General features: G+C 36.4%; 2 protein-coding genes across 2 annotated transcripts; both read right to left on the bottom strand.

The window, feature by feature from the left end:
- Positions 1–308: 308 nt before the first annotated feature.
- Positions 309–2,165, bottom strand: LOC130729490 (cyclin-U2-2-like). Its single transcript, XM_057581262.1, has 2 exons — positions 1,612–2,165; positions 309–955 (listed from the first exon to the last, which is right to left on the bottom strand). Exons 1-2 carry the CDS (start codon positions 2,019–2,021, stop codon positions 691–693), a joined length of 675 nt encoding a protein of 224 aa, XP_057437245.1. The 5' UTR covers positions 2,022–2,165; the 3' UTR covers positions 309–690.
- Positions 2,166–7,712: 5,547 nt separating this feature from the next.
- On the bottom strand, positions 7,713–13,454 carry LOC130729488 (transcription factor UNE10). The gene is made up of 6 exons (XM_057581260.1): positions 13,097–13,454; positions 12,232–12,949; positions 11,604–11,702; positions 11,432–11,497; positions 8,837–9,217; positions 7,713–8,009 (listed from the first exon to the last, which is right to left on the bottom strand). The coding sequence occupies exons 1-6, from the start codon at positions 13,195–13,197 to the stop codon at positions 7,926–7,928; spliced, it is 1,449 nt and encodes a 482-aa protein (XP_057437243.1). The 5' UTR covers positions 13,198–13,454; the 3' UTR covers positions 7,713–7,925.
- Positions 13,455–15,495: the final 2,041 nt, after the last annotated feature.

Below are 15,495 nucleotides of genomic sequence, written 5' to 3'. Positions count from 1 at the left end.
TTTCAAAGGACTAAGATTGATGCGAAAAATTATATGTGGTTATCCTCAGCTGACTAGGCTTGCCACTTGACCGTTGACCGATCAAAATTTAGTAAAAAGACTTAATTAAATAAAATTTATAGGAATTCAATTTGATGCGAAAAATTATCAAGGACTCAATTTAATACCATTACAATTTCGTATGATAATATTTGGATATAAACAAAATTTTGAACTTTTTTACCAAACCAATACTGTGAAGTTTTTAGCACCTGACTTTTGCTCCGATTTCTCATTGAACAAATTTCAAATTAACAAACATAGGCAAATACTAAAGTTCAGGATCAAATCATGCATATACAGTAATTAAGAGAAGCATAATACCCCAAAATCATTGGAAAATATTCACTCTTTACAAGTGAAAAAACCAAACAAATTTACACACTCTGTCTACTTTGCCTATTGGCTTTGCCCTCTTCATCCTTAAATCTCAACACCCAATTTAACATTATATTCTTTCACGACAATTGTGAATGAAAAATTACACTTAGATTTACACCACTCTTTTTTTTTCTTGACAATATTGAAGTATTTAACGCAGTTACATCTACATTGACTCGAACCGCGACTTAAATTAGAATAATCTCGTACTAATTGACCTATGCCCTTGGTGGTTTAGATTTACAGCAAAAGAAAAATACACTGATTAGATCACAACATGACACGAGCAATGAGTGTGTAACCCCTTTCTTCTCTATGCCTTGTTTTGATTTCTTCTGCACATCGAAGGGTCCTTTCAATGTGGTACCCTCCTCCAATGCTGACTTCCCTCTCCAAATGACAGCAATAGCTTTCAAAAATACTAACATTGACATGTAATTTGAAACCCATTAAAAAAAGGAATTCAAGCTCTAACTTGTTCACCTCATTAGTTGTCAATCCACCAACTCTTCCAAAGTAGGAGTTTCTGTAGTTCCTGTCATACAAAAGAAATCATTTTAATAAACACATTTAAAATGGTTTCTGCCTTCAGTTGTTAGCAAGTAGTATCAATGATTGAGATTGACATAAACAGACCTTCTACCAAAATCCAAAATTAACAAACCCCTTTACCAAATTATTTAAAAGAGGAAATTAAAATTTAAGAGAAAAAAGATGTACCAACTGAAAGCAGGATTGATGTGTAACATATGGGATTTCTCATAATAAAATATAACATGAGTGGTTTTTAAATTACATTAAATAATTTAATTGGTGAGATAGTGAATAAGACCTAAATACAACAAAATTTCTTCCAAACTTATGGGCTCAAATCCTATGTCTCCAACTCTTCATTTAGTGCCTCATTTCAAGTTCACGTACATGAAAATTTTATTGGTGAGACAAAAAAATAAGATACCACATCAAAGAAGAAAAGAGGATCTTAATCCCAAACTTCTATGATGATAAAGTTTTACATTTATTTCCCTATTCATAGATATCAAATGTGTGTGAATCTATCAGAAACTTTCAATGTTGATAAAGAAAGACAGACAGCAAAATTTCACATGATGAGATCATTAGTTCCTCTCAACATATATACTGCAGAGAAAATAAAGTTATAGAGGGGGAAAAAAGGAAAAGAAAACTCACAAGTCTTCAACATACTTGGAAGCTACCATAATAGTTGTAATGAGAAGCCTATGTACATTTCTGGTATTGATTCTAAACCCAGGATTGTTCTGGCAGAACCTGTCAATGTAGACATAGGCCACAACATAAACCGATGGTCCTGCTCTTGTGTACCTGAATATTCTCTCTAGATAAGATTGGATTGTCATGTCTGGGATCTCCCTGCAATCAAATATGTTTGTGCTAATGGCCTTGGACAAAGACTTAGAGCAATTCTTCACAATCCTCTCTGTTCTTGCCATGCTCCTCTCAATCAAGGAAGCCAGAACATTTATCACTAATGGGGTGCTAGAATCTTCTTGATAGGAATAGGAATACAAATCAGAACGAAGCTTTCTTGGAGAAATTGTCAGAGAAGAAGAAGAAGCCATATTGAAAGAAAAGGGAAAGTTGGGTTCTTTTGTTGGTGGGGTTTTGTTAGGGAATGCAAGGTTTTGGAAGTGGCTTTATAGAGTCGGCAGTGGAATGAGTGAGGGAGTGAGTGAGGGATGAAAAATGAAATGAAAGACACGGATTTGGAAGGTGAGTGGAAGGTTGAATTAATAGTAGTAAAATCAATACCATAATATATGATTGTGCCTACTCTTTATGAAGGTAAAGTACAAACATCACCAGCTAAGCTATCTGGAAATAATAATTAATCCGAATCACACACTAATATGTGTAACAATTTTAGGATTCATATTTTATTTGTTAGGTACTTATATGTATTAATACATAGATTAAAGACCTTAGAGGTAGTCGAAAAAAGAAAAAAAAAAAAACTTAGAGGTAGCTTAATTGACAACATTGATTGAGTGTGTTAGAAAAATTCTCACAATCGATCCTTATACAATAACACATTTGGATGAGAAATGAAAAACATATTACTAAATCTTGAATCCAGAATAGTATTTATCATCCGAAAAGTAATAGAATATTCACGCTTTATTAAAAAAAAGGATTGAAGCCAACTTTTCACTTTTTCTGAAGCATTATAATTAGAAGAAAATGGCATGGTGTGAAATTAGCTTTGGTTAGAGGAGCACTAGAATGAGATTCCTTGTTTACTGTTGATAGGATTGGCAAAGAGGTCTGCTGATTATCATTCCTGTGCTCCTCTTATAAGGGAGATCAAGGATTTGCTGAGACTGAACTTATATTCTACTTCCAATTGAAGCACAATTCAGAGAACTAACTCAATATCTAATGAAAACAAAGCTAATTTCACAGCATGCCATGCTCTCCATAATTCTGCTCGGAGGAGTTATGATAGATTACCTTTTTTTTACAGATTCTTTCATGTTTGATGCTTGTTATACTCTCTACTTACTTAAGGGATTAGTTTCGGTGTAATAGTTTAATTTCTTTGCAATGTTAAAAGTAATAATTACTAGGACAATACAATCCTTTGAGGTATCGCCGACAGTGTGATGGAAGGTAGAGATGGAAATTCAAGTTTGCTAGGCTGGTAGGTTATTTGGACCCACAAATTTAGGGTGCATTTAAACATTGACCCTTGCCTTCGAGATTTGTGCTATTTCATGAGAATCCCAATTGATTTGTAGGACTACACAAGTACTAGTGCAGCTCTGGAGTGAGGAATCATTCAGGAGGGTACTACCACACGTGCATTGACTCATTTGGACCGTACAATCTTGGTTGCAAGTTGCAGCCGTACCATTTGCACTTTCTTCAATTTCTTTTCTTTTTTTCTGTTGTTTCCTGCACTGCTTCTTACATAGAAATGAGTGTGAAACTAGTAACCTAATTAATTGATTGAGATGGCTGGAATTAACATTAATCTAGCCTGGCAGGTAACTAACTTGTAACTAACACACATACTCCAGCTAAGTAACATCTGACTCATTAGCTGGATTAGCTAACACTCCCACAAGTTGGAAGTGGATGAGCGCTCAAAACATATCAAAATTAAATAGATTGTCATTTCATTGGAGAAGAGGTTGCTTCGTGTAAATTTCAACATCAACTTGCTAATGTCATGACTCATGACTAAGTCATTGCCTCTTACTCTCTTCAAGCATCTATGTTCCAAGCAAGAGATTCTCAATATTTACTCCCCAACTTCATGGGTTATTATATGTTGGAATATCAAGAAGACTCACATTGAATGATTAGGAAAATGATTAACGTTTTATATGTGAGATGACTCATACAATTCACCTACTCGTGTGCGGTGTGCTCTCATTAGCCCAATGTGGAGATTCGCGACTCAACATTATATATTGAGAATTATTTAGTTAAAGAGTTGTAATTTTTATTTAAAATTAGCATGAGATAAGTCGACACAGTTTGTAGATTATGAGCTATTCATTATGGCCTCATGCTAATGATAATAGAGTTTAATGGATATGCACTGACAGTGTAAAATAGTTTTACACAGACATCCAATTGAATTCCGCCAATTCAAAAAATATCTTATTCTTTTAATTAAAATTAAAGTCAAATGTAATTATCTCTCCTATGTGGCATGCTTTGATTGGATGACTGTGTAAAACTATTTTACACTGTCAGTGCATATCCATTAAACTCATGATAATATTTGAGCTTTAATGGTCTCAAGTCGATATAACATTATAAATCTCTTAGTAGACTTATTCGATGCTAATTAGCGTCAATTAGATTGACGCTACTTTTAAGTTTTATGAAACAACATTTTCCAACTTTGCGATGATTTCGGAGTCAATGCTGATGCTAACCATTTGTATAAAAAAAATGAATTTGACAAACAAAATCCTTAATTCAAAATACAACAATTAAAACATCACGACTCGAGTGACATTGCCCGCAATGAGGAAAAGCGGTCAAGCATTTGACTACAATATTTCGAATAACAAAAATTTCATAATAGTATAAGTGTATAACTGAAACCAGATATTCCTATAATTGTTTTAAAGGCCAAAGGTACACGTACACCACAAAATACCCGATCCTACAAAAACAGTGAGTTGTGGTTGTAGGCATGAAAGTTTCACTTACAATAACTCAGATTTCATTGTCTCCTTCGATATCTCTATTCGTATATCAAGTACAGAAATAGGAACCGACACAAATAATTTAACACAGAGTAATTAATTCAACGAAAGAACAAAATAAAAGAAGCAGAATATGCAGAAGAAATCTGCCAGTTTGATCTCTCAATCTCATTATGACTTTTGTGGTCAAAAGATTGAGAACGTATTGCCTTGTCTTCATGTTGATCAAAGGCGACATAATCTGGGTCAGGCATTAAAGACTAGGATTTGTAGTATTATTGTGGGACCGATCTTCCAAAATCACTTGTTTTAATCAAGTCATTCATTTAATTATTATATTGTATTAGTAAGATATTATCTGCAACTATGGACTAAGCAAGGCATCCATGTTAATTAGCGGAAAAAGTATGCTCTTGTTTGATTTGTCAACAGCACTTCGTTTTGTAACTTTTCATGTGTTTGGATCCAATTTGTGATAACTTATACATTTATTTCAACAGTTTAGTTTTTTTTTTTTTTTCATATTTTGTTTTGAAATAAGGGTTAACGTTAGTTATATTTGTGTGCATATAAAAACGTATGCACACTCTCGATCTGGCTTGAGAGTTGAGAGTCTATTAAATTTTTTTTTGATGCTTAATGCAAAGAGAACCAAAGCAAAATAAAACAGGAAAAAATCTTCTACTGCCTAACTACCATGGTACCCAAGGAGTCGGCCAGGAGCAAAGCCTCCATGCCAGGGAGGGATCCTGGACATGGAGGAGCTGTAAGTCTTGGGACGCACCCGCCTTAGCCAAAAAATCTGCACAAGAGTTCCCTTCACGAAGGATATGCTCCACTCGAGCCACCCAAGCGCGCTTCAACAGCCCACAAATATTGCTAATGAGGACAGCAAACACATGATGCTGCGTGAGTCTATTAATTTGAGTCAACTCATGTACTTCATGAAAAAAAAAATTGAGACCGACTATTTTATCCATTTTTTTTTTATTAAAAAAATGTTGTTGTCTAGCATAAGAGAACCCTAAAAGGAAACTCTAGCATAATGATAGGTCAGATAAAGTAGTTGTCATGTCATAAATGAAAAAGATCTTTTTTACAATAAATGACTCCCCCTTTTATAATGGGGTGGTCCAAACCCTAATTCTAACATAATTCGACTCTTGAACCTTATAAATCATCGGTCTAAAAGAGCCCTTACAAGAGAACGCTCTAAGTTTAATGCATATGGGGCGCGTTCTAGCCCTTGCGAGGGTTGAGTCGCCGTGCCTTGCCCATCCTTCTCATGGTCGTTCCAAACTCTAGCTCTGGGGTCATATCACGTCAGGTCCCACCGCGCCGAAGTATGAGGGAAAAGAGTGTCTTAATTGCTTTAGTTATTCTTTAGCCATGAATTGAGGTCATTTCTAGATTGTCGTTTATAGCTTTGAGCTCGCCCAGCCCACAAGATACCAACCTTGAAGCATGAGAGCAAAATGTGTCTTAATTGCCTTGAGTCTTGTCAGATTTTTTTGAGATATGCAAATGTTAGTTGTTAGTAATGTTACTAAATTAGTCTCTCCTCAGGGTTCGAACCCTGGACCCTTGAGTCTTGTCAGATGCTTGCTGCCCTCCGAGGCTTGCCATGAAGATAACCCTTCGAATGGAGGTTTTGACTAGTGCGCAAGGGCGTCGTTACATGACTCACCTTCTGGACTGCACTAATCTTGTCTCAACTTTCACAGCGAAGCTCGCCCCCACGACCAACTGCTTCAACCAGCATATGAGTATGTGCCCTTTATCACCTCTTAGATTCTTCTTTTCCTTGCCTCAATCTTCTTTTGTTAAGTCGTTTGTTCATAAGAATGAGCATATCATTAACTAAATTGAATTTGTTATGCTTAGTCATTACCTGTCTCCCTCACCCCGTTAGTTCATACTAACTAGTCGTAATGGTTCATTATGTTCTGACGACCCTATGCAACCAACATGACTATTCAATCAACCATCACGTTCAACAGTCTGACACACGCAACCTCGATTCAAGGATATCATGATATGACATTTATAAGAATTAATTACTTTCACGGAGCTCGAGAAAACACTTTGTTCCACGAAAATTTTGGGCTTTGGGACATGTCGTTTCTCCCTCATGCTTGTTGCATTTCCCAACTTCACCCTATAAATTCAACCCCACTACCCTCATTTTACACTTTCCCTTTCAGAATCCTGAAATTGCTTTGTTATCTGCATCTTTGCTCCACCGCAAATTCCACCGCACCCTAGGGTTCTTCCACCAGTTCTGCCACAATTTCTCGATGTTTCCCCTTTTTCCAGCAATCGGTAAGAGTCTTTCTCCCCAGCCGAGTTGGTAGGAGCATCTGTTGCATGACTTTGATGCTCTTCTTCTTTTCCCATTGTTATCCCGAAATGTAATCTAGTTTGGTTACGCTTTCCAGAAGTTTTAAGGTGTAATACCTTAGAAGGATGTTCTCACAGATTCAAGATTGAGAACTCAAATTTAACAAATAGAGGGATAGAGGGTGGATGATGTATGAGCACATCTATACTAATTACGAAATAAAATAATAATACTAACATATACTCCCTCCGGTCCTATTTATAAGCAACAAAAAAAAAATTCACATAGTTTAAGAAATGTAGTTAAACTAGATAAAATGCATTAAATTTGTCTTAAATTAAAATGAACTTCCAAAATTATCCTTTGTTATTAGTGTTGGAAAGTGGAAAAGAGAGAATAATTAATGAGACACATTTTACAAGTTAGAATTAATAAGGGCATCATTGGAAAAAATTAATTAATATAGCTCAAACTTTCATTTGGTTCTTATAAAAAGAACCAAGATTTTTCTTCTCTTTCATGCTTATAAATAGGACCGGAGGGAGGGAGTAGCATGTTTGGGTAGTCATTGCCCATTCGGCTTCCGCTGTTGCACTTTGAAAGATAAAAGGGCCCAAGATAAAATGAATGTGATATGATTCTCACTGTTTAAAAAAAAAAACTCTTGGGGTCCATTAAAAAGAAAGTACTGTTACTTTATGATAATCATTCAAGTCAAGCCATTCAATAAAGTGAAAAGAAGAAAATAAAAGAAATAACAAATAAGCTATTGAACAAAACAACAAATATATTATTCAAGTTACAATAGAAAGCCACCGATTCTTAATAAATTTCTCATCCAAGAAGGGCAGTGTAAATACTATGCTATTGTTTCACATAACCAGCTTTGGAGCTAATATGAATATTTCTCATATAAAGAATAAATATGCACACATTTTTGCTGCAACTCAGCAAACATCTCAATTCTTTGGACCAGAAGCTGGAGGCTGGTGCAGCTGTTGATACATCGCAGCAAGCCTACTATAGGCTTCCATGTTCATGGGCTGTGAATAATGAATAGGTTAAAAAAAATCACTACTAATTGTACTCATTATGTTGGTTAAAAAATCATCAATGAAATCATACATACGAAAAAAAATTAAAAAAAATATATCAAAGCTAAAGAAAGTCACCTCACTCAATAAGAGTTTTTTATAACCATATATACATCTAAGAGGAGTTTTAAAAAGTTCTAAAATTCCAAATAAAGGTATTCTAATTGCCAATTGGTGCCATAAGTCAAAATGAAGATTCTTGTTAGATAATGGAGAGATGTGGACAATTTAAAGCCTTTACTAATTTGAAATTGTTAAATATATTTTGAGGAATTTCTATGGAACCTCATGATCACGATCCTTTTCCGTGACAACTTTGGAGAGTGACGGATATTAGCTAGATACAAATTTTATTTAATCAACTTTGTCAACATCCTAACAATCCAAAATACAAAATTAATGCCGCAAGGCAAATGATATGACCGATTTCTACAACCTTGTCAATCATCACTAGTGCCTTTAGTGTTCATTACCCAGCCAGATCAACAAAACAAGGTTGCTTTCAATGCTTATAATGAGAAGGATAATACTTTATCCTATAAAAGTAACTTTTTACTTTTAATACAAATATTCAATAAAAAATTATTTTCTATTTTTATTTTCTTACAATTGATTAGACAATAGGGCCACGTTTGAGAAACATAAAATCGTCTTAAAGGTTATCTTATAAGATTGGCGTTAATTCTAGTGTTCGTGAGAGTTTATGTAAATAGCTTACAACATAATTGAAACACAACAAAGAATGAAAGATGCATAATATAATACTATTTGCTCACCTGTGATTGGCATCCGAAAAATGTGGACATAGGGTCAGGCATCATGGTGGCTGGAGGTCCTTGAAGCCGGTCACCGCCGGTTGCGGCTGTCGCAGCATCCCATGAGGCCATGGGCATGAAGGCAGAAGGGTGGAGGACTGGAGGCATGCCGGGCATGTTAGCCCGATTCATGGTGTTCATATCCATCCCCATTCCCATTCCCATCCCCATACCCATTCCCATCCCCATGCCCATTGGCCCCATCATCGACATTTGAAGTTGTTGTTGCATGGTCATCGGGAGCATCATGGATGACATGTTGAATCTGTTTATCATCTGCACTTGTGCTTGCAATTGCTTCAGATATTCTATCACCTCATCCAACATTGAAGCTTTATCAGCCTATTAGAAAAAATTAATAATAAAGTTCATATGTGATAACCATATAATATCTATAACCACAAATATACGTGCAATATATATGAAATTGAATTATAAACATATAAACATCATAATAAAATGTCTAATAATTAAATCATTCTTGGATGAAAAATCTACTTTTCTGCAGCAAAATGTTTGATTGTAGGGTTGAAATGTTTTTTTTTCTTCCATCTATCCGGAGATTTTGGGTTCTTTTTCTTACTTCTTTCTTATCCGGAGATTTTGGGTTCTTTTTCTAACTTCTTTCTTTTCATCCCTGTTTTGGGTGTTTTGTCAAAATTAATGTAAATTGTCTGTATGTTTTTGGCATCAATGATCATCAGGCCCTACACTAGAAAAAGGGCTTCTGTGGTGGCAGTTCAGTGTCTCCTCACCAAACAACCTTGTGTCGAAGTGTCACTGCTATAAGTAATTGGAGTATGTGTGGACTTAGAAGGCTACAAACACTATCCCCAGATTACCATAGCTGTATACGTTGAATGAAAAATGTTCATGTCCACATATATCCCATCAGCCAGAGTAGCTAGCTAAACAAATTTTAATATCATGCAGATAATTAAATATTAAAATGTTTTTATATCAATTATATAGCATGAGAATAAGCTGTGTTACGGTGTTAAGTACATCCAATCCAATAAACGATCTAATACCATATTAGAATTTGAGAGATCTAACTCTACCCCAAAAGTTAGCTTGTAGGTGAGGATTGTCTTCATATATATATAAGGGCTATCTTGTCATATATCTAGTCACTTTTTATTTGAAATTAATAATTAATATTATTAGTCCATCTAAAATAAATTTAAGGAGTTAAACAATACCAAATTTAATTAATAAAATCCTACATTATTTGCTTAAAGGGAAGACCCTAAAAGAATATGAATTTCATAGTGCCGAATCCTCATGGGACCTCTACTTGAAGTCTAGTTAAGTGAATGAGCAAAATCAATGTTACATCAGTGAAGTATATACAACTGTTTCTCTCACTAAACTGATATAATTTGGGACCATTAGATACTAAGGAATTGAGTCAGATACCACAATTACAATATCATAATTGGGGTGCCCACTAGGGTGGACCATTAATATTTTGGTCCAACGGTGCACCATCATTTATCACCATTAGATCTCAGCATCTTAGAATATTCTTTAATTGAATGATGAGAATTTGATGAATGTAAAAAGGGTAAAACTGTAAATGACTCAGACACTTCTTCCCCACCCTTCCCCTCCTTGCCGGAGAAGTGAATCACGGTGACACCTTCCATGAGCTACTACTTCCATCAATTCCATGAACCACCACTTCCATTATTTTTGGGTAAAGACAAAAAAGAAAACCAATGCAGAACACTGGTTGCAAACACATGGGAGAATTTACAAAGCAAACTAACGAGCTCAAAAGAAAAACCCAATTGCTATTCATGCCTAGCTTTCCCCACCCAGTACAGAACTCGACGTGCAGCTGGAAGTTGAAATTAAAAAAGAAATAAAATCCCACCAAATGCAAAAAAAATCTCAACCTCATTCAACCCTTCAAATCCCAAATACCCTTGATCAAGCCTCTCAAATACATCCAAACCCAGGAAAAATATTAAAGCTTTCTGAAACCCATAAAACATAAAAGAAACGGATCTGGTTCACCAAGAGAGATTGAGAGCGATCTGGGTCAGAGTTTTGAGTCAAAGCTTCAAAAGGGAAGGGAACCAGACGTGTATTGAGACTGAAACTCACTAAGGTGTGTATTGAGACTGAAACAGTAGGAGAAATTGAGAGCCGGACCAGAGTGCCTGATGGTGTTTCAGACCAGATCTACCACTCTCCCCTTCCATCCACTCCTCTGCAATGTCATGCTTTGGTGAGGGGGAACTCTCCCCTTCCATCAAAATTGAAAAGAAAAAAAAAACAAAAGGAGAAATCAAAGGTGATTTTTAACGTTTTCTTCACGGTGGTGCTGATGGTGTTTGTGGGTGTTGTTGGAGATGACCGAAGTGAGTGGAGGGGAGGGTGGGAGGGAGAAAGAGAAGAAGGGAAAAGTCTAAAATACCCACAGTAAAAAGTCTGAAATGCCCCGAGTGCACCGGTGGACCAAAATACTAATAGTCCACCCTAGTGAGCACCCATAATTGGCAGCTTAGAAAAATATCCACTAGTTTCAATTATATTCTATATACGTACCTTGCTGGAATTTGGGACCAACTTTTGCAGTGTCTTCATTCTTTGGTTTATCTTATCCCTCCTTTTCTGAAAAGCCAATTATACAAAATGAACCAATGAAAAACAAATTCTTGATTTTGCTATTTTACACGCTCAGACACGTACATTAAATTAAAGTTGATTCGGTGCTCACCCTTTCAGATTGGTTGTGTATAGCTGCAGCTCTGCTCCTTTTGGTGCACACTGAAGATTTTCTGTTTTCTCTCTTTCTCTCCTCCGCCCCGTCCCCTCTCTTCCAAAATTGCATAAGAGATAGTTACAAATAATAAAACTAACATAAAAGATAAAATATTAAGAATAACATTCAATATAAATATATATGTGTGTGTGTTTGGAAGAAATCAAAAATAAAAGAAATATATTAATTTCAAATATATAATAATTCAAGGGTTCTAGCATATACTTGCAAAATAGGTGAGTGAAAGTAATCTTAACTTTACAATTATAGTATATGAAGAGTGTCTAATCATAAAAGTAAGATCAAATAGTAGAGTCTAAGTGCACTTATTAAAGTAGGTTATAACTCACATATGCCCCCCCCCCCCCCCCTTCTCTCTCAAAGATAGCAATTATTAATTAGCATGAAAAGATTGATATGAAGGTCAATATGAAAAGTAGAAGTTCATAACAAAGGAAAATAATGTGGTGGACCAAATAATGTATGCATAAAGTCCATTGACCATTATAGGAAGAATCTCTTAAAAAAGTTAATCTATTGTGAAAAATATTAGCAAATATTTCAACATAAAATAAAGTATTACCGTTGGTTTACTATGGCAAACAGAATCGTGGTCATCAACTGTGGTGGTCTTTGTGTTTTCCAAAGACCCTATGGAGGTGGAAGTAAAACCCAAACCAAACTCCATGTCGCATGTGTCTAGTGTCACGTGCTGGCTGTTCATCCCAAAGGTGGCGCTGCCACTCACACTCTGGTCACGGCTGTTTGCCGGCACGCGTGTTGTCGCCACCTTGCCACGCTTTGCAACCTCCGCCAGGAACGCGCCATCCTCCCGTGCAGCCGTGGCAGCCACACCACTGCATGACCCCACACGTGTGGAACCACCCATCATGCTCGTTCCAAGCCCTCCGGTTGCAGCAGAATCAATGACCTGGGTGCTCTTCTCCTCAGAACGATTCGTGCAGGGCACGAGCGCATCCATGGTCATGGTGTTGGAGGCGCTGGCAGCTGCGATGGCCGCAGCGCGGTGTGGGTTAAGCCATGGGACTAGCACGTTCCCATAAACGCCACCAATATTGTCACCGCCAACAAAAGATGACTTACCCCACTGGGGTAAGGTAGTGGCTTGGTTCACTATAGACTCCAAGGTGCCACTACCACGAGGCTTTTCCCATGCCTCCTTGTGAGGAGCGGTATTGGTGGTGGTAGTGGATGATTTCACCGGCACTCGCGGCAGCCCTAAGCCATGCATGGAAGGTTGTCCGTTTTCCCATGTAAGCTCTGCAACATCATAGTCTAACCTGAATTCATCAAGTCACACGAACAAGACATTAATATGAGAGACAGGAATGGAAGAGAGAAATGTTCGAGATATGACAGATAATATATGATAAAAAAGGAAGATAAATGAAAAGAGAAAGCAAGGAATAGAAAGAAAGAAAACTTACATGGAGACATCAGGGGCAGTTGAATTGGAGTTGGAACGAAGAGAGGCTCTTGGGGGTGGTGGGTTGTCATCGATATCCCAGCTGGGAACACACTGGCTCATTTTTTTTTGTGATAGTGTTATGCTTTTTCTTCACACATAATGTTGGAGAGGAACACGGATTATTGTGGAGAAAGAGAAGTGGATATTGATTGTTAGATGATATGCATGATTTGTTCAAGTTGTTGCGGGTGACCCCCCTATATGATGGAAACAAGGGGAAGTAGCTTGTGGAGTTAATTTCACTACTGAAAAGGAGAGAATCTAGTCCATATATGTATTGGATGAGTGAGAAGGTGGACAAATTTTTGTGTGGAGTCAGATCTGTTTTGTCGTTTCAACCACTTAGATTTGTTCCTTGTAGTGTACCATTATACCCTTACACGTACATTGGAACAATGCTGTGTATCATACCATATAAAGAGTTTTCAGAACATATTTGAAGGTGTACTATACTACATTACTCGACAAAAAATTAAGAATAAATACAAATATTATCAGTTTCAAAATTTTGATAGATTCTCACTTTTTCTTATAATCACATTTCCACTAACCTTCTCTTCCTATTTATTAGAAGTATTGATTGATTAGCTAGTTACTTAGATGATTAGTTTGTTGTGATGTTAATTAGGTTTGTATTACTATGTTGATGTGTGGTGATGTTAGTTATGGTTAATGTATAACTAAGTAGTAGACTTGGTTAACTATCATAGAGTTAACACTCGTATGATTCATTGCATAAATAGTGATCAGATTGTATCATTCTGTAGTAATCTTTCATAGTTCTCTTCAATGAATTCTTCTTCATTAGAAATTTTCAATCTTTTCCATCATGAGTGATTGCTGGTCTAGGTCTACAAATGACTGCTGGTTATTCTTTTTCTGTGAATTATTGCTGGTCTTGGGATCTTCTATTCTATTATCCTAATATGGTATGAGAGCTCCAAAAATGGAGCTCATCACTACTTCTGTCTCGCTATGACAGCCACCTTCGACAAACTCGCCGTCAAGGTTTCAAGCGCTGCAATGGCATCAGTTTCTTGGAATTCATCACCAGCCTTGGAGTCAACGTCTACATGAATTCACCTTCCTTTGTTTCCACCATAGATAACTCAAAGTATAAGAATTTTCGGTGATTTTTCACTGTCTTTCTTTGCCAATACAGAAGCTGAATATCCGGCATGGAAATCAACAAAAGATCCTTTCATTGTCAGCAATTTCATTTGGAGTGAGAATGCTTCAAAATTCGATTCTCAGGTTTCCTTTGAGCAGCAACACGTCATTCGGGTTTGAGACAAGAAAGACCTTATTCTAGCATTGTTTGCTCTCGTAAAGACGATGCAAAGCAAGGACCATCAGAGAAAACAACCAAATAATCCCTTAAATATAATTCAAAATGGATCTTGTTATATCGGTGATAAGAGATTTCTCCATGCAAAGATTATCGTCAATCATCTTTGCAAGAAAGCACAACATGATGATGGAAACGAGCCATCTCTTCCTTTGACGAAGAAATTTTACATGAGGTGAGAGTTTATTTTCTGCTCACCACCGTTCAATATCGGGAGATGTTTGGAATAGATTGCTTCACAACAAGTCTAGTTCCAACAACTTCTCACTCCCATCGTGGAAATTTTCATACTATTGACAAACAACTTTTTCCCGGTATATCTCGTAGAAGTACCCTGTGTTAGGGTAAGTTTTCTTGACGCAACGATCTTTTCTTCCGCATTCATACTCGATGGTAAGGAAGTTTCAAATGAAACCAGAAAGCAAGTTTTTGAAAAGCAGAAAAAGAAACAAGGTGTTTTAATTGGTTTGGCTAATAGAGCTTCAGATGTTGTAGGGTTTTTCCATGAATTTGTTGATAACAATTACAAAGAAAGGTAGTGGTTCGTGGAGTCTTTGTTAGTCATTTGCATGGAATCCTTGTTTGTTATTTGGTTGCAAGATTGGATAATTTTGTTTGATCCGAGTGGATCTTGGAGTTTCTTTAAAGGTGTTTGAACAGATGCTTCGAGAAAGTAAATGGAAGCAATTTTTCCTTGACAGAATTTTGGCACAACAGCTTTACCACATACTCTGTTTGCGGTGTTCTATTTGTCAAAGCTTCTTCTACATGGGATTGCCTAGAGAATCTTGGTGATATAGTTTATAGCTTTGATTGGAAGACATAACAGATTTCAGGGAATATGCAATTCAAGCTCATTTCTGTTCAAGATTTCTGTTGATGTTCATAAATGGATGTTTTTTGGATAGTTCTATTCTGAAGCTGGTGGTGCTAGTGCTTACCGCTTCCAGCTTCCGGGGGCTACTAGAAGTATCGATTGATTAGCTAGTTTGTTACTTAGATGAGTAGTT

The sequence above is a fragment of the Lotus japonicus genome, chromosome 1 (genome assembly GCF_012489685.1).
Source record: "Lotus japonicus ecotype B-129 chromosome 1, LjGifu_v1.2".
In the NCBI taxonomy this organism is placed as follows: Eukaryota; Viridiplantae; Streptophyta; class Magnoliopsida; order Fabales; family Fabaceae; genus Lotus; species Lotus japonicus.
This window is presented reverse-complemented; position numbering and strand designations above follow the sequence as displayed.